Below are 25,162 nucleotides of genomic sequence, written 5' to 3'. Positions count from 1 at the left end.
TGCACACAGAAGCCTAACAGAAATCCAAGTAAAAGAAAAATCAGTTCAGGAAAAGCAGTAGAGACCGAGAGATTCCAGATATATTTCATTGACAGAGTGAAGATGATTTGGTGATGGACTTAGCTAAATATACTCAGAAAACTGGGCATAATACCACTCCTGGGCATGTACCCAGAGGATTCTCCAGCATCTAATAAGGACACATGTTCCACTATGTTCATAGCATCCCTATTTATAATAGCCAGAAGCTGGAAAGAACCCAGATGTCTCTCAATGGAGGAATGGATACAGAAAATGTGGTATATTCATACAATGGAATACTACTCAGCAATTAAAAACAATGAATTCATGAAATTCTTAGACAAATGGTTGGATCTGGAAAATATCATCCTAAGTGAGGTAACCCAATCACAAAAGAACACACATGATATGCACTCACTGATAAGTGGATATTAGCCCAGAAGCTTGGAATACCCACGACACAATTCACATATCAAATGATGCTCAAGAAGAAAGAAGAACAAAGTATGGATACTCTGGTCCTCCTTAGAAGGGGAACAAAATACCCACAGAAGGAGATACAGAAACCAAGTGTGGAACAGAGACTGAGGGAAAGACCATCCAGAAACTACCCCACCCAGTGATCCATCCCATACACAGTTACAAAATCCAGACACTATTATTGATATCCACAAGTACTTACTGACCGGAGCTGGATATAGCTGTCACCTGGGAGGCTCTGCTAGTGCATGACAAATACAGAGGGGGACACACTCGGCCAGCCATTGAACTGAGCACAGGGTCCCCAATGGGGGAGCTAGAGAAAGAATCCAAGGAGCTGAAGGGGTTTGCAACACCATAGGAGGAACAACAATATGAGGCACTCAGTACTCTCAGAGTTCCCAGGGGCAAAACTATCAACCAGAGAGTACACATTGTGTCACCCATGGCTCCAGACACATAGGCAGCAGAGGATGGCCTTGTTAGAATTCAAAGGGAGGTGAGGCCCTTGGTTCTGGAAAGGGCCTGGTCAATGTCACAGTGTGGGGAATGCTGGGAGAGAGAAATGGGAGAGGTTTGATTGGGGAACAGGGGGAGGGGAGATGTGTTATGAGACTTTGTGGGGGGGGGGACTAAGAAAGGGGGCAACATTTGAAATGTAAATGAAAAATATATCTAATAAATAAATAATAAAAATAAATAAATAAATATCATACTCCAAACAAACAAACAAACAAACAAAAAGAATGATAGAAGTAACAATTAATTCCAAAGACTTAACTTACAGACTGGTTGAACACCTGTGCCTTTAACCAAGATGAAAATATATAATACAGGTAGGTACTAGAGGAAAGGTGTTCATTTGGGGATTATAGGGGTTTGAATAGGAATGGCCCCATAGTCTACAGATTTGAATGCTTGGTCACCAGGGAGTGGTACAATTAGAAGGTGTGGCCTTGTTAAAGAAAGTGTGTCACTTGGGCTAGACTTTGACATTTCAAAGTTCAAGCCAGGCCCCATCTCTCTCTTCCTGCTGTCTACCAATCCAGAGTAAAACTCTTGGATCCTTCTCTATCACCATGCCTGCCTTCAGTAGCCATGTTTCTGTGGGCAGTTCATGACTAAAATGGCCTAAACTTCTGAACATGTAGGCAAGCCCCCAATGAAATGTTTTCCTTTATATGAGTTGCTGTCATCATGGTGTCTCTTCACAGCAATAGAAACCCTAACTACTACATGAATGTTTTCCCTATCCTTTAATAATACAAACAGTGGGGATGCAGAGAAGGCTAGTGGTTGAGTGCACTTGCTGCTATTGCAGGGGACCTGGGCAGGGTTCCAAGCACTGAAATAAGGCAGCTCATAACTACCTAGTTCTATATCAAAGCAATCTAACACCCTCTCCTCGCCTCCATGTGATCCTGTATCAATATGGACATACATACCTACAACATACATACATACATACATACATATACCCACATAAAACAATACTTATATACACATACACAGTATTTTTAAAATAAAATTGTAAAATTACAAATATTGATATTCAGGTAGACAAGTGAATAGAAGAATGTAGAATTACAGAGAGAAGGCATGAGAAATATGAATATGTAAATCATTGAGAGAATATGTAAAGTTAAGAGTCTTGATATCTAAAGGAGACACAGAAAGGAAAGGAACATAGAGCAATGAGCAATAGAGCACTTCAACAATAAATGCTTTGGAAGAACAAAGGATTCAGCAGAGAAAGACTAAAAGTAGAAACCAAGGAGATGGGAGGAAAAGATTGTAACTATGGCCCTAAAAATCACAAAAAAGAAATAAGAAACAACATGGCTAAGGCGACAAAATGATAGGGCAGATATGACCATGACTGTGCATGATCAACATCTGGAATTCACTGTCCTGACATTAAGAAAAGAATCTTGGTGAAATATGGGAACAGGAGCTATTTTGAAGAAAACATAAAAAACAATCAAATACTAAAAATTGAGACAAGTAGGAAAATTACGTAGATATTGCTCGGGAAAAATACGTAAATTAGCCTGAAATGGAAAAAAGAATAGGATCATTTCTTAATATAAAAGAAATAACGTGTCATTCAAACAAAACTTGGATGCCATTATGTAGGAGTCATGAGGGAAGAGAAAAGGTAGCAAGTAAAACCAAAACAACCTAGCTTCAATTTATGTATTTGGTTAAGAATTATAGAAAACACAAAGATAGATAGATAGATAGATAGATAGATAGATAGATAGATAGAACAGACAGAAGACATACACAGATATGATAGATTATAAATGAAAATAAAACCCAATAACATATTTGAGTACCAATAAATAAGATAGATAACAAAAATAAAAAAAAAAAAAAAAAACCTCAAACATTATCAATCTCGGAAATTAAAAAAAAAAAAAAAAAAAAAAAAAAAAAAGGAAAATGTAGAGAAAGTGACCTGGCAGCATAAAAAAACAAATTAATTTTAAACTTTTTATTGTGTGAGTAACATCTAACAATCAAACAATTTTCCATCATTAGCCCTCCACCCAAGGATGAAAATTCAATATACACTCTAATGCTTACAATATATCAAACAGGTTTTAATTATTTTTATATATTTAGTCATTCAATCCTCAAAACAGTGAGGAAAGCTAAATGCACTCTTACAGAAAACTATAAATTTCTCATTTTATATACAACTCTGTGGATATCATGACATGAAAATTGAAAATATTCTTCCACATGCAGAGAAGACAATAATGTCTGCATTAGTTCAACAGTCAAGTTCTACTATTAGCAGGAAATTGGCCCATAATGATAAGAAAGGAAAATCACAGCAGAGATACCAGAAGTGAAAAAAGGAAAAGAATTTGAAATGATGAATATCATTCACTTGCAACAAAAAATCACAGTGAAGGGTTCTGTGTGCCTAATTACCGTGCTCTTCCCCACAAGGCTTACTGTTTGATTAATTTTGCTATTTTACATGGATATTCAACTTTACCTCCTAACACTATGTACTTCTATGGATAACAAAACAATTGAAAAGTGTTATGAGCTACTATTCTAAAGTTGAGATATGTAAGAAACAATGGCCTAAATTGTACATAAATACAACAAACCAATTTCCATCTTTAACAACCTTAGCCTCTTTATTAGAGCCTGGACCAGAACCTTATACAGAAACATCAACCTGAAGTGTCAAACAATAGGATTTAGCAATCTTTATATGAATAAAGTCAGTTATAACATCTACTAACACTTCACTACTGTAAAAACCAAACTTATTGAGCTACAGAATATATTTTCTACATCTACATTTGGAACATTCATGTTTACTCAACTTGAATAGTAAGGTATAACACAAAACAATTCAATGAGATTATTCAATGACAATCATTTCCGAGTGGCCTAATCCCTAGTCCCCCATTAAAATACTCAAAGAAAATTCCCTTCCGCTGCTACAGTCTCCTTATACCACTAAGATGCAGATCCTTAATTTGAGTATTTGACCAACAAATATAGCAATTGGGTATAACTGATTTTAAAAATGTAGTTATAATTTCAAACAAAATCTTGGATGGCATGCAGTAATAAACGCAATCGCCTATAGCGTAGTTGCCATAAGTACTGGATTCTCATGATTGTAAATAGAGCTCAGAAATTAACATATCACATCAGTGTCCTTCACTAATGCTTTCTACATATCTTCTAGCTGCTTAACTTAAAGATGGCTATCATTCTGAATAAAAACTAGAACCATAGTTATTAAAGGGGGGAAAAACAGTTATTTAAACACAGGATTTCCATAATATTGATACACTAGGAAAGTGGGGAAAGTGCCCAACTTCTGAATCATTCCAAGAATTTATATAAAATTGAACACATCAAATTACATCATCCCCTTATCTACAAAACTCATAAAGAAATCTAGAGGTGAAATAGTTTCTCACCCAGTGGTTTTATACTAGACAATTAATCCCCTCGGAAGTGGGCCGTTCCTTTCCAGTAGCTACCACAGAGTTCTTTCCCTCTCTCCAAGGCCTAGAACGCCTAAGCCCCGGATGCAGAGTGTGCAAAATGGAGGGGGCCAGCAAAGGCAAGCATTGGCTGGTGGGAGTGGCTGGTGGACCACCCTGAACGTAGCCATCTGAATGCAAGTCTCTATCACACAGCAACTCGGCATATTTCCAAGGAGCCTCTCATGATTGAAAAAAATCCCACGTGATACAGAAAGATAAATTTAGGAAGGTGCCCAACAGGTGCTCACACTGGGAAAACCTTACATCCACAAACGAAAGGCTCAGGGGTAACAAAGAGGGTAAAAAAACACCCACCGAGCAGCTTTAAAGCCACTATCAGGGAACTACAGGAGGTTGTCACAGGAAGAAAAAAAAAAAAGGAAAGAGAAAAATTGCATTGCTTATGGTAAGACACCACAGGCACTTCCGGGGCCTACCTCTCAGTGACTCCACTTCCGGTCTTCTAAAAAAAAAAAAAATGTGGACACCCAGCGACTACAAGCCCAATAAGAAAATCCGCAAATACCGTGGTTTGCTCATCATCGGCTAAGCCCCACCTCTTCCGGTAACAGGAGCCTATCACGGAGTCTGAATGGTGCGGCATGGGCGGAGGCGCCGCGATAGGCCCAACCGGACCGCAGGAGCGAGCGGGAAGCGCAGCGAGCGTGCATCCTCTTCCGCCCCGGCCCGGAAGGGTGATGTGGCTGGACCAGCACCGGCCTCACTATGGTAAGAACCTGGGCTTCCTGGCCGCGGTTGAGTTTCGCCGTGGAGCCGCGGCTCGTGCGGGGCGGCGGGGATGGTGCGGGTGCTGTGGGGCGCGGGAGCCCTGGCGCTAGCGTGAATCTCCCCGGACCCGAGAGTGCACTGGCCGCGAGTCATGCGGCCCCCGATGCTCATCCTGGAGCATCAGGCCAGTGCTCCTAGGAAGAGCCCGGGTGGTGGCCTCGGCCCCTCGCGGTTATAAATATCTGGACGGATATCCACTTTCAAACGCTGGAGTCTCAGTTTCCACCTTTCCCCTTTCTTGTATGTTTCCGTGTGTCACTCAACCTGCATCTTTCAGTAGTAATTAGTGGATTGCCGGTTTTCTGAACCCTAGATCCGTTTTACCTGTTGAATCAAACGAGAGATAGGGCCACTGCCTCGTCGTTCTTTCAGTTCTAATGACGCTGCTTTGCAAACGAATGTTTTTAATGATTTGAGTTCCCTGCAAAGGTGGATCTGCCTTGCAGGAACTTAGTGTGCTTCCTCATAGTAATGAGGAGGCCTGAGCCTTGCTAGCAGACTACCACCCACTTTGGGAGTTCCAGTGAGTGTTATTAACCTTGCACTGCAAATCACAAATTACAATAACCACAAAGGTCAGGAATAGAAAGCCCCTGTGGCCAGGACATGGATAAAGTAGACATTATAATAGATCTTTAAAACTTAAAGATCTATGAATGCATCTTATCATTGTTTTGGTAAATACCAGATCTCCCCCACACTATCACTTAGGAGAGGTTAGAAGCCATTTATAGCTTTAGTACTAAAGAAAGCATGTTTGTGTTATCTCAAAAGTAGCAAGGACTCCCCCCCCACACACACACACACACAAGACCTCACATTCTATAGTGAGAAGATACTGAATTTGAATCCATTAAAGCCTTTTTTTCCCTCTGTACTGCAGATAATATACACTTGGTCAAAAGGATGTTGTTTATTAGCTGTTACAAAATTTAAAAAAATTAATTTCTTGCCTATTTACTTAGAAACAAGTAGAATTATTTTGCTCATTGAACGAGTCAAAGCTACATTTTTCATCCTCTCCTACTTAGGCAAAAATCAGGATAATTTAAGATGGACAGTATTTTAACTGTTTCCAAAACTAACAAGCTTTTGTTTTTTTATTAGTACTTGATAAGTACAAGATGCAGTTTCTAAGCATTGCCTTGCTTTAAACTCCTGACTTCTGAGACATTTACAAGTAAAGGAAGTAAAAAGTAGGGAGACCGCGTTGTCTGGGATCACATACCTCATAAGTACAGCCAGGCCTCAGATTCACCTCATGTCTCTCTGGAATGGTGACAGAAAAGGTGACTGTGCTCAATGCCGATGTGCAGTGTTCTGTCCCAGATTATTTAATCTCTGATTTGCTGAATATGTGGGTGTGTAACTGGAATTGGACAATGAATTGTATGTATTCCTGTATGTATAGAATGGCTTTGGAAGGATGTGTGATGGTATTAAATCTATATGTTTTACTTTTTAAGTGTTGTAAGAAAAAAAATGTATGCAATTTTTTTTGTTGTTGTTTTTGTTTTTTCTTTGTTTGTTGTTGTTTTTTCAAGACAGGGTTTCTCTGTGTAGCCCTGGCTGTCCTGGAACTCACTCTGTAGACCAGGCTGGCCTTGAACTCAGAAATCTGCCTGCCTCTGCCTCCCAGGGGTTGGGATTAAAGGCGTGGGAGACCACGGCCCAGCAGGCAGTGTTTTATTAGAGCTGTTAAAGGCCCTGAGTTACACGTGTAAAATATTAAGTGTTTTGCCCAAAATAGTATTGGTTATAAATGGCATAGAGAGTAATGATACACTTAGCAGCTGCCATTGTTCACTGGCCCTTTCACCTGGTTAAATGTGCTCTTAGTCACACAGGAAATCCAAGAAGGTTTGTGAGAAAAGGTAAAATGACAATTATTTTTACCATAATTCTTGTATTAGCAATAAAGAAAACAGTACAAAAGCTCATGTCTTTAGTATTATACAAATAAATATGACCCTATAAAAGTGTTCCGTGAGTTTCACTCTGAAAGCCACTGTATATGGTTACTAGGAATGTAATGTAGATGCAGTGATCTTCTCTCAGTGCTTAACAGCAAATAAATACTTTGCATTTCTAGAGATTGTAGTATATAGTTTAAGTCAAAATTTGGGGAATTGTGTTTTAAAGCATTGACTGATTCTAGTGAGTGAGCATGGATTACAGGGATTACAGGGTGCTGGCACCCAGCATTTAGATTGTCTGTTTTACCAAACAAACCTATATTTTATTTAATATTTTCTTGATTACGAAGTACATTTTTTTCATGTAAGATTTGCTTTTTCCTTCAGAATATCTTTTCAATCATTTTATCAAAGTATATGAATAATTAATTTTTTAAAAATACAACTGATCGCATTGATTCCACCTTTGGACTAGATAGCTACCAACACTTTGAGAAATTTATGAACTCTGAACTATAGCTTGACTCATAACCAAAGTTCTGGAGTGAAAAGTAAGTAGATAAGGTCTTATAAACTTGTGAAACGGGACCAGTTAGATCAGATACAACTGACAAGAAATGTTTGTTTATTCAACAATAAATTTATGTGTAATAGACTCTGGTCCTGAAAGACAGATTATGTGTTCAATCAGTTTTAGTCACTTGTATATATAGCATGTTGTTTATATTTGCAGACTGGTATTTATCACTATTTCTGTGGTTCTCATTTTTAAAAGATATAGACGTCTATCTAATAAAATCTAGTTGGAAAACATTGACCCATTTTTCAAGTGCGCTGTAAATGTTACCATAATTAGGTTAAGGGTGTTGATTCTTAGCCAGGCGTGGTGGCGCACGCCTGTAATCCCAGCACTTGGGAGGCAGAGACAGGCGGATTTCGAGGCCAGCCTGGTCTACAGAGTGAGTTCCAGGACAGCCAGGGCTACACAGAGAAACCCTGTCTCAAAAAACCAAAAAAAAAAAAAAAAGGGGGGGGGGTGTTGATTCTTTGTTCTCTGAGATAAGAATAAACTACTTTACTTTTATGTAAAACAAACAACTAAGTAAAAGTGTTACTATCTGGTGTTTTGTATTTTTGACTTTGGGTGTTTAACTCATAATTTTAAAGTATAATTGAGTTAAAGTAGAGAGATTAATGTCAGTAAAAAATTATTTTAAATGTGAACAATAAACATTTGAAGCCCTAAGACAATGTTATTCACAAAGAACCTCTTACCCAGGGAGCAAAGTAAACATTTTGTATTGCTGATACTAAAAATGAATCTGCATGGAGCCAAAGCGATCCAATACGAGTGAAAATATTGTGAGTGAAGGCAGTATCCTTTCTGTCGATTAAGTCTTGTCAGTAACCAGGCATTGTAGGTGAAAAGTGCCTATGATTTCTTTTTAATTTATTTTTGTACTTGTTTATTGGGGACCCAGCCCCCAATGTTTAGGAGTGATTTATGAAGATTTCCTATTTAAAAGTTCTGCTAACAAATGTCCAAGATGCTTTTATTTATAATTCTTGAACAAGCTCCCATATCCAAACTTGGAGAATAAAACTTTAGCAGTTAAGAATAACTCTAGAGGGGGCTAGGGAAATGGCTCACTGGTTAAGAGCACTGGCTACACTTCCAGAGGTCCTGAGTTCAACTCCTGGCAACTACATGGTGGCTCACAACCATCTGTAATGGGATCCGATTCTTCTGGTGTGTCTGAGGGCAGCCACGGTGTGCTCAAACATAAATAAGTAAATCTTAAAAAAAAAAAAAAAAAAGAGGAAATAACTCTAGAAATACAAATGCCTGTGAACTTTTATTATTTGACTACTTAATTGTACATTCCTTCAGAAAGATTGTTGGGTAGCTTCTCACCTGGCCCCATTAGCTTGGCACATGGCTATGGCAGTCTCTTGGAAACTCCATTTAGTTGTGGTCGTCAGGATAGTTATGGTTGGTGGTAAGGCTGCAATGGAGAGAAGTGAAGAACGTAAGAGAAAATAACTTGGGAGCCACTGGCACAGTGTTTTCAAAGGAAAAGCACAATTCTAAGCCATAAGTTCAAAGCTTCTAGGTCCTACAAGCCTAAGGGTTCCTTTCAGTTGTAGTTGGTATTGTGTTCCTGTGCATGCCACAGGCAGCCCAGATTCAAGCTAATGCCATTTAATGCTTCTTTATTGAAAGGAAACATTTATACATGTGATAGAGAGAATGTACCCCCTGAAAAAAACAGTAAACGCTTGCACACAAAAGACATGAATGCATTTTTAATCCTATGTGACAAGAGACTTTGTATCCAAATTTTCATTTGGAAGATTATCCTGGAGGAGAGAGGGCAATAGAATCACAAGAGCATTTAACAGATAAGGGTATGGTCAAAGACACAGAACTAGTGTCTTACATGTCAGATTGTTAGAGTGCTATAGAGCACTATAGAAATACAAGGTAGTCAGAAATTTGTATTGGTTTATGCCCCCAAATTTGTAGCAGTTTTAGCAGAACAAGAGCCAAATATTTCATTGAGAACCTAAGTTCTAATTCACATCTTCCATAACTCATCTAAGAGATGTGAGCCGACTGCAGTTTGACAAGGACGTTTTAGAAAATACAAATTTGATCAACCTTTATAGAATGCAGATGAACAGAACTTAATTACGATGTGATTCATAAGTTGCTCTGACCAAGCTATTCTGCACCAGTGCAAAGAGCTTCCTGTAGCCATCGCACACCACTTAGAAGAATGAAGCTTGGAGACAGTGTGCCTATAGGGAAAATTAACAAACTAATCCTTGTGTACAGATAAATTATAAATCCGTAAATGTGGCACTTCCCTAAGTTAATAAAAGTATGAAGATGTTCCATGGGAAATATTCGCTTTGTGTTCTTTATGTCAGCATCCTATTAAAAGCAAAAGCTGTATAAATATGTTTATGTGTGAAAAAGGAACCAGAATCTTTTTATGTGTAAGAATAACAATGATCATCTTCTAGTTACCCTGTAGCAGTGGTTGTCAACCTGTGTGTCACCACCTCTTTGAGGTCACATGTCAAATATCCTGCATATCAGATATTTACATTTCACTTCATAACACTAGCAAAATTATAGTTATGAAGTAGCAACATAAACAGTGTTATGGTTGTTGGGTCACCACAACATGAGGAAATGTTTTAAAGGGAGGCTCAGAACCATTGCTCTAGGAATGAAGAGGTCAGAACCTAGTGAAAGGTTTTGTATTTTACTTTGATATCTATAACTATGTTAATTACATATATTACCATGGATTTTTAACAAGTAAAAAGACCCCAAAATGTTAGTAATTAGCAAATTAGCACACAAGGGCATATATACTTATAGTCCCATGAAAATTAGTATTTCTTATAATTACTATTTTAAATTGTAAAGTAGTTGAGTATCTACTTTACAGTTTTCATTTAGCAAGTTTACCTACTCAGCTGTAGTGGCCTCTGGAAAATGTATATATTGTTAGTCCTAGAATGAGTCAGAACAACACATCCTATTCAAAGTGTGAGCCTCCTCAAACTTGAGCTCTTCGTGACATATTGGAGTTCCAGGTGGTGCTAGATGTGGATACTAGGTAAAAATTGCCTAGGCATTTTTTTTTCCTGTAATAATACATATATTTTTGTCTTTTTGCTTATTTTTCCAAAATGTCTTTGACAAGTAAGTATAAATTCACAACAGGTTGTAAACTTCTCTTGGATAATTAACAAAATAATGTACTCAGTGTTCTAATCCTCATTGGTTTATTAATAAATTTTGCATCTTTGTCTTTTATTATCAGATGCTTTCTTTATTTAGCTTCCATTCTTCCCTTATTTTCATATAAAAAGTCTTTTTTTTTTTTTACTAGTACTCAGAAACTAGTTTGTACTAGTAGATAGCTATGCTAAGTGTTAGGAGGAATGTTTTAGTTAGCAGGATGATGTCCATAACTTAGAAAATACTCTTGAACAACTCTAAGTGCATCTGAAAGACTTTACCATTTAATATTATTTGTTTAAATTATAGAGTTCTTAGACCCCAGAATAAAGTTGTATATATCAGATAATTTGTACATATAAACAACTTTCATTTGTAAATGATTGTACGCACAAATGTGTGTGTGTTTTGTCTCACACCTTTAATCTCAGCACTTGTGAGATTAGAGGCAGACAGATCTCAGTGAGTTCAAGGCTAGCCAGGTCTATACTGAATTCTGGGGCAGTCAGGCTACAACAGTGAAACCCTCTCAAAAACCAAAGTTTTCGTTCATCTTTTTCAGACCATAAAACTGACTAATGAAACCCATCCTCAATCATCCCTGTTCGACTTTTGCCTCAGTATTTAGAGCTTTGACATCTTGCAGCCTGTTTGCCCAACACTTACTGTAATTTGTATATAAACATTTTTGTCACTATCATATTAGTAACTGGGGCTAGGAAATGGCTCAGTTGGTCGATTGCTTACTGGGCAAGTATAAGAACCAGAATTCAGTCCCCTTTGCCTATATTTTAAAAGTGGAACTATAATCCCACAGCTGGGAAGACAGTCAGGAGACTTAGAAACTTGATGTCCACCCAGTTTTCATGAGGGATCCTACCTTTAAAACCTCTAACTCCTGCCCTCCACATACACAAAACTATTGCTAAGTATGGGCAATCCTTTTTTTTTTTTTATGTTTTATTTATAAAAAAATATGTAAAGAATTTTAGTAAGAACTTTTATCAGTTTCCTAATTCTACAAAGTGCTCTTCTGTGTATATTAAGGTGATTGTTTGGGTAGTGGTGGAGGTGTCTTTAAGATGTTTTCCTTTGATCCTAATGTAGTATATTTCCTTTTTAGCTTAGAAATTGGAAGGTTTGTTCTAGTACCTATCATAATAGTCTCTTTTCTGTTTTGTGTTTCATTTGGTTAATGTAAATTCTCTTGAAGTTTATAACCATTTATCACTACCTCTGAAGTTTTCAAGTAAGCCTAATTTACAAGTAATAATTTTACCTTTGAGAAATAATTATGACAGATTCCTCCTGGTTTTTAAGAAATGCTTCTAAATTAACTAAGAATACTGTTGTCTGTTGAATGGAATTGATGGATTTTATGCATTTGCTTATAATAGAAGAGTTTTTATGATATAGTGTGATATTTTTGCATTTCTTAAGAGAGTTTCTAGTGAATCATCTCCTTTAGATTTGCACTGTGCTTCAGACATGTGACCAGATATTAGAGACAGCACAGCATTCACACATAAGGAGTGACTTTTATGGCAGTGTCTATTGCTATGGGAGGCATAGAGAAGAGTGTCCTAAGGAAAAACTTGGGTGTGCACCTACAATCCCAGTACTTGGTAGGCAAATGTAGAAGGAGCTCTAGTTAAGGAGTAGCCTAGCCCATTTAAAAAAAGGGCGGGTGTGAAATACAGAGGGAGGACAGGTGGATTCCAGGAGACTTCTGACAAAGCTGAGCTAAGAGTCTAGAGAAAGGGCTTAGCAGTTGAGAGCACTTGTTGCTTTTGAAGAGGATCTGAATATTGAAGAATGAGCCAAATTTCGTTTTCTTTAGATTTGAAGCATATGATTTCCTGTTTGCCTATTTAAATATATAATTCTTAGGATTCCTATTCTAACTTTTATAATGGAAGGAACTATTACATAACAAATGACAGTGAAAAGAAAGCCAGGTGCTTTTCTTTCACCAATGTCTAATCATCTTAATAGTTGTCAGGGCTTGAAACATGATCTCATAATTTAAAACTTGGTTATCCCAGGCAAAAAGTTTGCTTGAAAGAAACTTTAGTCAGTATTTAATCTTTCTCCTTGGCTCTGCTCAGATCTATAAATATCAAATGAAGACTAAGAGACCAGTGATAGTGCTAGAGCCATAGAGGCAGCCACTGTTGGTGTGTGAAGACCACAGTGTTGTTTATCTAGGCCTCTGCCTGCCTTGAACATTCTATTATATACATATATTGTATACTGAGACTACATTGCTTGGATGTTTTGAATCTGTGATTCATGGATTTACATTTTCTACTGTATCTTCTGGATTCTCTGCCCTAAAAAATGGAAGACTTCATGATGCTGGATTGCATGTTGTACAACATCTTGTTTTCCTTTAATGCAGAATTGTCTAACATTTTTTGCATAGAAAGTTTCTCTTGTGATATTAATTTGTTTTTGTTTTTGTTTTCTCTTTATAGTCGGCCATTTTCAATTTTCAGAGTCTGTTGACTGTAATCTTGCTGCTTATTTGTACGTGTGCTTATATCCGATCCCTGGCACCCAGCATCCTGGACAGAAATAAAACTGGGTATGTTACAAATGACAATCAGTAAAGACAGTGCTCAGCAACATCAAGTGTGAATTACTATGAAAGTCATTAGGCAGTTTAATTCTATTTATAACAGCTTTCAGTAACTTCCTACATTTTCTTCATGTTTCAAAGCACCAAAATATATTTGTAGTCTCTTACTAAATTACTGAATAAATCTCAAGAATGATGTGGCGTGACCTAAAATTTCACTCACTGAATAAAATCAGAGGAAGGCTTTGTCTGACTGCTGGTGAAACATTAAATATCCATCAGTTAGAGCAATGCCCTGTTAACCCTGGAGACAGTTTTCCCATTTACCCACTTCTCTGAGCTACTATACGTGATGTCCTACATTTTATTCTAGTTGGTTAGTAATGTGGATTTATAATATATGTAAGGCCTGATAAATAGGAGTTCAGCTTTAAAGAATAATCACTCACTATTCAAATTATAATCGAGTGTTTTACTTTTCCAGTACTATCATGAAGTTTTTTCTTCAAAGGGAAGCTGCATGTGGATGTGTCTGCCCCTCTTTCCTGGGGGAGTAGGAATGTATCCATAACATGCTACAGTGACCAAGGAGTTCTCAGGGCTGCCAACCTTACAGTAGAGGTTGAGTAGTAGTATATTTCTCCTACATTAAAGGCCCCCCAAAGGCTTTCCTGTTTTTATATTTCAGAATGTAAGGTAATGTAGTCATCTCTGTGATTGGAAACAATTTTATTTCATTATAGATAAGACTATATATATATACTACTTCTTTGTAACAGTAATTATTAGGTTCTTTTTCCGTTACATGTTTTCTCTGAGACTTATACATTTGTAATTGTTATATATACACCAGATTACATGGAGACCCCCCTAGATATCTGGTGTAATAGATTTTCGACGACTTCATTATTTAAATTTAACTTAATTTTCTGATGATTGAAATGATCTCTCAAACAAGGCAGAACTGGAAAATTATTTCTTAAATTTGTCCTAGTTTCCTAGGCCCATAACACTGTCAGAATATGCATATACATTCAAGCCCTAGAAATTAAGTACCAACGATTTAGCAACTAACAAAGTTCCTTTAAAAAAAAAAATTACTCAATCAGAGTAACTTTAAATCATTAATGTTTATTGTGACCCCTAGGTATGCAGACACAAACACACATGACTGCATAGATGACCGCAGTTATTGAATCTTTGGTGGAGAATAAGCAAATTCTGAGTAACATATTGTCACTTGTTCCTTTAGTCCTAACATTACTAACACAGATACTGTACTGTACTGCATAGTACTCTAAAGATCAGCTAATCATTCATTTCTTCCTTATAAAGTCCTCTGAGTATAGATGTTGTTATGAAAGAGACAAAGCACCTCCTCCCGGTCATACACACACTAAATAGGACTGAGTCAAAGCACCTCCTCCCGGTCACACACTAAATAGGACTGAGTTAAAGTACAATTTAGCCTTGTTAGTAGTTTAGATTATTTTCAGAACATGGGTTATTTGCCCATTAGCTTTCTCTTCACACATAATGACTCATTAATTATGTATTTCTTTGAAGGAAAAAGTATTATAAATATCCCTGAAATTTAAGTTCTGTGATTTTATTGAGCCAATCCTAATATAAGGAATATGTAAGGTTGATTTGTCTTACCCAGTACTCTTTTATAAATATAGTTATAAAAATATATAAACATAGTTACAAATATATATGTAATATTATCTCAGACAAACAAAATAGTATCTGTTCTGTTCGTGTAACTGTTGTTGATAGCTCATTTACCAAAGCCGTTGCTGTTTTTGCATGCCACATAAATATGTCCATTTATATGTTCATGTATTTATTTCATAATTTTTTATTCATGAAATTAAAAAGAACATCTTCATTTTAATTATCATTCCTGGAATATGTGTTTTAATTGTCACATTTAATAAGCTTATATATTTGGTTTCTCCTAAACTAATACTTTTTATTATATTAACAATGTAGTTGCACATTTATGTATATTTGCTTGTTGACTAACACAGGTAAGAACTTCCTCTAGAATATATAATTATAATGAAACACAGCTATATTCTATAAGATGTAAATCTAGTATATTATAAAAACCTATCATAAAAACTATATTTATCATTTTCTCAAAATTAATACTCAAATTGACATGTAAGATTTCTGCCTTTGAAAGTATAAAGGAACTTGAATTTCAGTGAAATAATTGACTGACTCCTTATATAAATTTTAGCTACTCTCGCATTAATATACCCTAATTCTGACCTATGGTAAACATATATTGCACTTATGCTTCTCTTTAGTGATGCTTCATAGTGTATCCTGTTGTTTTCATAAATAAGTAGTGGGTCAATGTCAGAGAAGCACATTTCAGATGTGGAACAAAGATCACAGCTTAAAATCTAGATAACAGAATTAATGTTCTCTATGATGTTAACAGAAATAGTTAGCTTTCTCAATAATCAGTAAATGTTTTTGTTCTTTTTTTTATACTGTGCAGACTATTGGGAATATTTTGGAAGTGTGCCCGAATTGGTAAGTATCTAATCTCCATCCATTTATTCAACTATAAAATATTGGTTACATTTTTTATTATACTCTTGGCAAAGATCTGTTTCCCAAGTGTTGTATACTCAATTCTGTACACTTTTGTAAGAGTTTACTGAATTCTACTAATTGTTTTTCTTTCTGCTACTTAAAACTAGATGTAGTTGGAGACTGCAATATTTTATTAACAGGGGGACGGAAAAAATAGAAGAAACCCTACTGAAATTAAGTTTCACATCCCATGCATTTGTGGACTTGTAACAAATTTAGACAGTAACTGTATTATGTAGTTATACCATGCTCTTTTGCATCATGTGTGCTATTTTGTTAATTTATAAATCAGGATTTTGAAACATTTGATGCATTTTTTACATTTTTATTTTGCATAGGGTGAGATGCACATCCCACAATTTACATGTGAAATTCAGAGGACAACTTGTTGGTTGGTTTTCTCCTTAACAAAAGTTAGTTACTTTTCTCCTTACAACACATGGTTACTGAAGAGGTTTGGTGTAGGGACTTGTCTGTCACTCACTCAAGTGACAAACCTAAACTAACAAACCCTAAAATAACAGAAGAGGAGCAGATAGATTGCCACCGTCAGTGCCTAATGCACGTAGCATGAGTGTAAAGCAAACTGCCTAGGAGGCAGGCCATCCTCAAAGAGAAAATATATCTAATCAGCACTATTGCCAAGAACAAGGGGGTTCAGAACCTGAATATCCTGCAGAGAAAAAGGTTCCATCTCTCTCACGTAAAGTTGCTAACTTGTAAAGAAAACATTGAGGTTTTGGTCCATTTTATGTAGGAATTAGATGTGTGAACAAATCTATGTTGTAGCCAGCCCAAGTGCCCTTTTGTTGTGATTATAAACTCAAATATGCTCCATTTTTCTAACCATAAATGCCTTTTCTTTTTGCTTGCTCATTTGTGTATATCTCCCTTCCCAAGTGTTCCTCCTTACAAGTATCTGAAAGCAGTTGCTTTATTTCAACACTGGTGCTCATACACTTTGTTTTTCAGTCACCTGCTCCTCTCTATTCTTGACACACACAAAATCTTTTTTCTTTTTTTTCCATGAAGAATAGCTGTGATTTTAATGGGATAGAGCTAGTCAGATCATCTTATCTTGTTACAAATCAAATGATAGCAACTGTTTCACATTCACTTGCTTTACTTACACAAGCTCCGAACAGACAAGAAATAACATTCTTATTCAAGTTCAACTAAAAACATTTAGCTCTACCACATGGCAGTCTCTTTTAAGAAAATGAAAAACATGAAAATGAAACCCATCTGTAAATTATAGCATTCTAAGTCATAAGATGAGGAAGGAACCTCCATAAGAATTAATACTGAGCAGATGAAAAATTCAATACAGTGATAATTGCTCCCTTTGGGCGTTTACTGTGGCGAAGCTGAGCAGTGAGCATACCAGCCCTGAAAAGAGCAACAGGCGTTCATAACATCTACATAAAGTGTATGGATCAGTGACGTTGCTACATGAGACTTAAGCCTTAATGATTTATCATCATGAGCCAGTGTGTTTTGTTTTTTAGTGATGATGGTTTTTTCTTTCATTTGAACTAATGTTACTCTAAAACCTTTTCATTACTGATCCTCCTTTAATAGAAGGCAGTCTATTAAATGTCTATTGAGAGGAGAGGGGGGAGGAGGGCAGAGGTAAGTAAGAATAAAACTTTTCAGAATACCAAATATGTATTTTTATTTTGTTTTGGTTTAGTGTGGTTTAACTTGGAATTTTTGTTGAATTTGGTTTGGTTTAGTTTGGTTTAGTTTAGATTTGACAACAGGGTTTCAATATTGTGGACCACATTGACTAGGTTATTTTCTGGAGGATGGGATTATAAGCAATGATCACATACCTGGCTAAATGTCTGCTTCTTTAATATATGTCATATTTTCTGTGATTTTTGGCATTAGACAGACACAAATATATAAATATGGTAATATATCAATGGGAACTCAGTAGAGAAGCTCTTAACATAAAATGAGTTTGAGAATTTTAGTTAATGAGGGAAGTTAAGGTTGACATTTCCAGGTTGACAAGCTAGGTAAGTGAACATCTAAGATGAAATAAGGAGTTTGGTTATAGGGAAATGGAATTTAGACAGCACAGGAGAACTGAAGTGAGGCTAAGTTGGAGTCATCTCCTTAGCCATGCTAAGGAGGATGAATAATGAAAAGGTTTTAGAGTAAGTAGCATCAGTTCAAATGAAAAAAAAAAATCATCTCGTAGGCTTACAAAAGATTCAGATGTTCCATGGGTGTTTCTATATGACTCTTATACCTGGTACCCTTGGAATTAGTACAGCTTACAATTACTAAAGAAACAACATCAATTAAAATGAGTTGAATTCCCTTACAGGGTTGGTGTACTGGCAAGATATTTTCACAAGCTGACATTAGGTCTGCATCAGGCAAAGGAAAGCCTACGAATACAGCCATTCTTAAACTAGTGTGGAATTGAATCATTATAGAAGTTTTGAATTTAATTTCTACTTTTATCTTTTTAATTTATTGAAATACTGAGATTTTAGAAAGTGAGTCACAATATTTCAGACTTAAGAAAATTTCTAAATTTTTTAGGGATGTTCAACCAATGATATCTAGACATATTCTAAAATCTCTCAGTTGAAGGTATCCCAAACATGGATATGAATGTTTGACTATAAAAGCTCCATACCATATCTGTATCAAAAGTACTTGTTTTGGGGAGAAAAGAAAGGGGAGCTAATACCTCTCTGTTTCAATGGGTAATATTGGCTATGTTGGCTGTCTAGCTTGTGTTCACGTACGAGTGCTTTCTTTACTTTACAAGTGTCATGAACTCTACCACAATGTAAAGAAGATATTGCTGAATGCTCTGTAGTAGATTCCTATGGAAGAGAGTTAACTAGCCTTTGTCTCCGAGTTGCTAGAGACCATTTCCATGGCTCGGGTGGGAGGGGGGGGCACAGCAGAGGTGCTTTCAGGTATTCATCTTATAAATAGCTTGGATTCAACAGCTAGCCATATCCAGCCAGCCCTTTTACATTGAGACATGACATCTACGTAGTACACACTTACAGAGTTAGAATAATAATATCTCATGATGTGCCAGCAAATGGTTCAGCAGGAAGAGGCACTAACCTGATAACCTGAGTTCAGCATCCAAAATTCCTATAAAATCGGAAAGAAAGAACCCATTCGGAAGTTGTCCTCTAAGCTCCACATGTGCACTGTGGCGTGATCACTCACATGGATACAGCACATGATAAGAATGGGTTTGGGTTTGTGACAGATCCCTTAAGTTTATTGCCTTGTGTTGAGCTGCAGTTCTAAGGCACCTTGGTTTGTGTTGTCTCTGGGTCCTTGTTTTCCCTCTTAGAGCCTTATCGTGTCTATATTAGTCATTCATTCAACCAAGAGGAATGTCTTCTTTTCTTCAGGTGAACGCAAGAGTCCTTATGTCGCCGTGTGCTGTATAGTGATGGCCTTCAGCATCCTCTTCATACAGTAGCATGTGATTGCCGTCAGACTGTAAACAAGGACTTGCCTCCAGAAAACAATGGGAAGAAGACTAAGCCATTAGTCTCTAAACATGGAATGAGATAAATTTCAAGATGCTCTTCTCTATTTTTATGCTGTTGGACCAATGAGCTGTATGAATAATTAAGATGTAACAGTTAATACACAGGAATGTGATTGTAGCATCAACCTCAGTTCTCTCACTCCAGTATTACACTCTGCAAATGTCATTCTGTTGTGTCAGGACTGCTTTCTGTAAGGTTCTCCAGGGACAAAATAGAAACCCAGTGGCAAATTCCACAGGCTCCTTTGACTAGCGCTTCAAAATAATGTCTTCACAGAATGATACCTTCTAGCGACTGGGCTATTTTTATTGAGAAAAAAAAATTGTTCTATTTTTGTTCTTGTTACTGTTCTTATGGATTGCATTCATATTTAAACCTTTTGATTGCTAACCAGATTACCTCTATTCTTGGCAAATTCTGTAATTTATTACAGGAGTTTAAAGCATTTTAAACAAAACTCTGATTTTCTTTACTTAGCATAAGAGGTGAGCTTCTAGTTACAGAGACACCTGATGTCGGAGAGTATCTTAGAATGAAAAGCAGCAAGTAGAGTGGTGAACGAGTAAGCACCATGCATTCTTCACTCTCTGTAGCATTGTCTTCCAAATAGAATGAATGTCCATTGGAGTTACCCAAATGTGGTATTTGTGGTATTTTTAATGCAGCACTTTAAATCTAGTTTCTGTTGTCAGCTTCAACTGGAATCTCTTTTGTAACTGTGTAGGTGACAAACATATCTCATATCTGCTTAGTCTGGGTACTGTGCTCTAAGTATATTTCAGCTTTGACACAGAATGTGAATAGATTTAAATGAAGCATTCATATCAAAGGGTACTTGCAAGTTTGTGTCAAACATTCCCAGAGGATCAGCTGAAAATCAGTTACTGTTTCAAAGCAAAGAGGAATTAAATCCTAGCTGAAAACACTTCTATACATAGCATTTATTAATTACTGGGTTTGACTCCTTTTAAAGTTTAAAAAAAAAAAAACTTTTACTTAGAAGTGAAGTTTCTATAAAAACAAAGCATTGCTGTTGCAGCCTTCACTGTGTAGCCCCAATGGCCGCCAGAGCTAGCTAGATCACCACCTTTGAAATAGTGCTCTAAGCTGTACGGATTAGTCTAGTCTAACAGCTAGGAAAAGCTTACTTGGTGGTTTTTAGGGGTTGTTTGTTTTCAGAAAGATCTTTGGAATGTCTACAGCTAGTTAAAACTGATCTGTTTTACTTTGAATATGAAATCAGGTTATGATAAATATTCTACTCTGAATTTCACCTTGGAATTTGTATTAGGTCAAGGATTTCCACTGTGTCCCAAAAGTAGGGCTCCCTCATCAGCATATTTGTGCACAGTAAGTAGTCACCTTTTACTGTTTGATTTCTGGGTGGCCATCTGTTCATCTCCACTACCAACTGAATTTTCCAGAAATGTTGTCAACTTTTTCCCTAAGTTAACATACATCTCATATAAAAATGGAGAGAATAAAGAATCGTCTAATATGTTCTCTTTAGTTTGACATTTTAGACAATGTAGGTGGAAATTAGAGGAAGACATAGTTAACATATCATGAAATCTCCATGATAACAATACTTTTAACAGTACGTAGATGCTGAGCAATCTGGACAGGTATGTCTAGCCCCTGCCATCCTGATCTTTTAAAGTACAGGCTCTTTGGGAGTGTAGGAAAGCTGTGAAGATAAAGGATCTTATAAAGAAAGGCCATTAGCATTTTTGCTGTGCAAACCCTGACTCCTGTTTTCTAAGCCACAGGGTCGGGTCGGGTCGTGTGGGAGGTGTGAAGCCCACAGAATATTTAGCTGTCTTTGGTAGTGGGATGTGGAGGAGCAGGCAGCTGGCAGCTGGCATTTGCACAGACTGTAAACACACAGCTTAGGGGGCGAGAAGCACTAAGGCCCAGGACTGGCAATGTCCAGATGTTCTCCCTGGCTACCTTTTTGGCCCTAGAATCTTGAGTCCATGTTCCCAGATTTGTTTTATGTTGGTGCTTGGTTCATGATTAGCTTCATTTGTGTCACTGACAGAACAGGGAGGCATGTCTTCTGTCCAGGTAGTTTTGCAAGATGGTCAAAAGGTCACGTGTCAGATTGGTCTTAATAGTTTTAAAAAGTTAAAATTCTAATATGGTGTCTTGCTGATACCTTTTCTATCTATGCTGGAAGCTACCATATATGTTTCATTTCAAGGTGTTTCCTGCTGGGGTTAGTAAGAATATTTATAAATTTGTAATAAATTTATTCATCTTAGTAAAATTGGTCTTATACCATAGGGTGACATAAATTAACTTAACATTAGGATTTCCATAAATTAACTTTTCCAAGTTTACAAAGTCAAACAAATCTTTGCCTCCATTTGTGAAAATTATTTAACATTTGTAAATAACATTTTTTTCAGGAAACATTTACACAATTGGTATGGCATGTGACCATCGAAAATAGATGAGTAGTTTCTCTGTATTCATAATGTATATGAAAAATGAAATTCATGTCTGAAGTATAATGTGCTAATACTTCGTATGGAAATAATCCCAGGATTCTAGAAAAAAAATGAAGACTGATGATTCATTGAGCGTAGAACTTCTCAGAGAGCATGAATTAAACTGAACTTGACAGTTTTCTTTTAAAAAACAATTCTATGTTAGGGATTGTATGTCCCTTTGTTTGTTGTGGCACTTGTGAAGTATGGCATGGCCACAAAGGTGAACAGATGTTATATCCTGGAAAGTCATCTATTTACCTACCTCAAAATTGAAGTTGAGATTTTTTTCCCCTCCTGCCTCACAAATCCTTCAGGAGGATAATAAAATCTCCCTTGGTTTATGAGTGAGCAAAGCTGACGGAGGAGTACACTAGTAGATTCTCCTGGGACTTTTGTAAACATTGTAGAGGCAACTGGCCAGTCAAGGCTGTGTTTTCAGAAACTTGTAAAATTCCATATTCTATCTGCTAAAAGCAGCCCCAGCTGTTAAAATGTACACTCATCCTAAAAGTGCACTGTTTACATTTCCTGCACATACAGAAAATATTTCTATTTATCAAGAACTTAAGCCCCACAAAAGCCTTTGAGAAGTTACTCTATCCTTTCAATCTGAAAACGTGAATGGAAAATTCTTAGGGGCTACTCTTCTCTTCCTTTGGTATCATCTAGTAATAATAAATGTTCTCAAAATGGTGCTAGCAATCACCCTTGTTACAGGGAGTCATGACTAACTTCTAAGAAATAACTTCATAACATTTCCACTTTGCCCTAAACTAATTCCTAAATAATCTGAAAGGCCATTTCAGTACCTTTCGCAGAAAGAACTAGAATTCATGTTTAAAAGAGGAGGTAATCCTAGTCTCTGGTTAGTTCATATTTCTCCTATGTAATAAAAAAAAAATGAACTGTCAAAAGCCTTCTAGTTTTGTCATATCACATCGAAAAAGAGAAGTACATACATCTTAAAGGTGACCATTATGGCTAGAGTGGCTTATCTCCATTCCTGTGTGACTTGCCAAGATAAGTTTGGAGGTGATGTTTTTATTGTTTGGTATTTCAAGACTACCTACTCAGTCTAATTGCTGCTTCTTTACAAACCCTAAATATCTAAAACAATGATTTCTGTGTTGACCATGATGCCAGATAGGAGCAAAGAGGGGAGGTTTGTGGGGAATTGTTTTCCCTTCAGGCATATTGGAGTTACCCTAAAAACATTTGGCAGGAACTCAAAGTCATGATGGCCAGGGAGCTGAGAAGGAGCCAGAGGCTACAGTATTGGCCAAACTCTTAACTTTGAAAGGCCCTCTCCCCCAGAGACCTGCTTCTGAGTAACCCCCACCTCTAAATTCTCTGTATCCCTATCAGTAGGAAATAAGTATCCCAAAAGCCAAAATAATGACTTGGCTGGTCTGCTTTGGATCTGATCCTGAATTGCCACAAAGGTAGTTGAATTCTGATTCTCCATTTAAATAGCTTTTATTGATTACTAAAAATATCTAATTTACTCTCATCTGAGGGCCTGTAGATATCAATGCCTACTTTAAAAACCTAGAAATACAACTCACCTAATTAACACTCTTTAAAGAATAATCATACATGGGTTGTTTTGGTTTTTTTTGTTTGTTTGTTTGTTTGTTTTTGTTTGTTTTGTTTTTGTTTTTTGCTTTAGAAACCATGCTCTTTTTACTATAGTCTACTCAAGTTGGAATCTACACTTGCAAAGCTTTTGCATCTGTTCTTAAATAGATGTCTTACCTAAGTGGTGAGTAGCATGATTTTGGCTTCAACTAGGTTTTAAATTCAGAATATAAGGTGAGTAGGATAGCAGTATTATGATCGCTTAGTGTGTTGTATATCTCCTTTGCTGTAGTGGTTTCCCAGTGATTTAAAAATAATTACTGTATTTCTTTCAAAAGAACTTAACATATGCATGAAAGGAAAACAGTTCAAGATGGTGTTTGTACATAGCTCACCAAAACAATATTGGAAGGTAGGAATAAGAAAAAGTAAAGATGTAAGTATTGGAAGGTAGAGTGAGGTATTTTCACATACTTTGGGGCTTGAGAAAACTCCAGGGTAAGTTAATAGCCAGATACTACTGTTACAATTTTATTTGACAAGGAAAGTGACCTGAAGCAAATGTGTAGATATTTGAGCATTTATTGCTAAGTGCTCAAACCTGGACTTTGTCAGTCTCTTCCAACATACTAAACTACTCACCATAGGCTAAGCAGTGGGAAAGTGGTGTGCAGAGATTAAACTGTTCAAAAGAAATAAATGTTTAAGGCATAAAAGGGTTGGAGAAGGCTGGCAGTGTAGCAAGATTTCTGCGTACTATCCAAATGTTAAAACTATGTGCAGGCCTGCAGTGATACGGAAAGACTGGAACCTGGAAATTTTAAAGTTAAGGAAATACTGAGAATCCACCAGTTAGCACTCTGAAAGGATACTCAAAGCATAGATTTCCTTATGATTACTTGATAGAAATCTTGTTTATTCATTTTTAACTAAATGTTACAAGTAAAGCCTATACTAAGCCTTGGAAGATATATATATAATGATAACCTTTCAAGCAAGTTGTTCAGTTTACAATATGAAATTAAATTTGCACATTGCAGAATAACAAAGTTATATAGATTTTTTAAATACTTGTATTTATGAGGAAACATTCAGATCTTTCAGTGGGCCATTGTTCTTGCCTTTTCATAAATCAACACATGAAGGGTGGTCATGGTTTTAAACAAATGTAGAATATTTTTTTTTCAGTATTTCTATCACAAGTTATCTTTTCAGAGATCCACTGCAATGTTTCAGCAGGTAACAGAAAAAACCATGACAATACTGTGATGATCCTTCAGTCTCTAAGTGGTTATTATGACCTGTCACAAAGGCCAGAGATAACTGTAGAGTTCAGGATAATATTCAGGACAATCA

General features: G+C 36.5%; 2 protein-coding genes and 1 non-coding gene across 6 annotated transcripts in view; 2 read left to right on the top strand and 1 right to left on the bottom strand.

Annotated features, from left to right (window-relative positions):
- The window catches only part of Xrcc4 (X-ray repair cross complementing 4), a 226,079-nt gene extending 221,032 nt beyond the window's left edge, over positions 1 to 5,047 (bottom strand). For 2 of the 4 annotated variants that reach the window (XM_052159445.1, XM_052159444.1), the window contains exon 1: positions 4,967 to 5,047. The gene's annotated coding sequence lies outside the window, so the exon portion shown is untranslated. Of the gene's footprint in view, positions 1 to 4,844; positions 4,893 to 4,966 lie in introns of those variants that run through there. The other 2 variants (XM_052159442.1, XM_052159443.1) reach the window with 2 other exon arrangements.
- Positions 5,048 to 5,140: 93 nt separating this feature from the next.
- Positions 5,141 to 20,658, top strand: Tmem167a (transmembrane protein 167A). Its single transcript, XM_052159446.1, has 4 exons — positions 5,141 to 5,258; positions 13,472 to 13,581; positions 16,091 to 16,125; positions 19,590 to 20,658. The coding sequence occupies exons 1-4, from the start codon at positions 5,256 to 5,258 to the stop codon at positions 19,658 to 19,660; spliced, it is 219 nt and encodes a 72-aa protein (XP_052015406.1). The 5' UTR covers positions 5,141 to 5,255; the 3' UTR covers positions 19,661 to 20,658.
- Positions 14,092 to 14,226, top strand: LOC127667167 (small nucleolar RNA U109). The gene has a single exon (XR_007973814.1). It is a non-coding gene; the product is annotated as a small nucleolar RNA U109 (small nucleolar RNA).
- Positions 20,659 to 25,162: the final 4,504 nt, after the last annotated feature.

The sequence above is a fragment of the Apodemus sylvaticus genome, chromosome 16, assembly GCF_947179515.1.
Source record: "Apodemus sylvaticus chromosome 16, mApoSyl1.1, whole genome shotgun sequence".
In the NCBI taxonomy this organism is placed as follows: domain Eukaryota; kingdom Metazoa; phylum Chordata; class Mammalia; order Rodentia; family Muridae; genus Apodemus; species Apodemus sylvaticus.
Note: the sequence above shows the minus strand (reverse complement) of the source record. Positions and strands in the feature narration are given on the sequence as shown.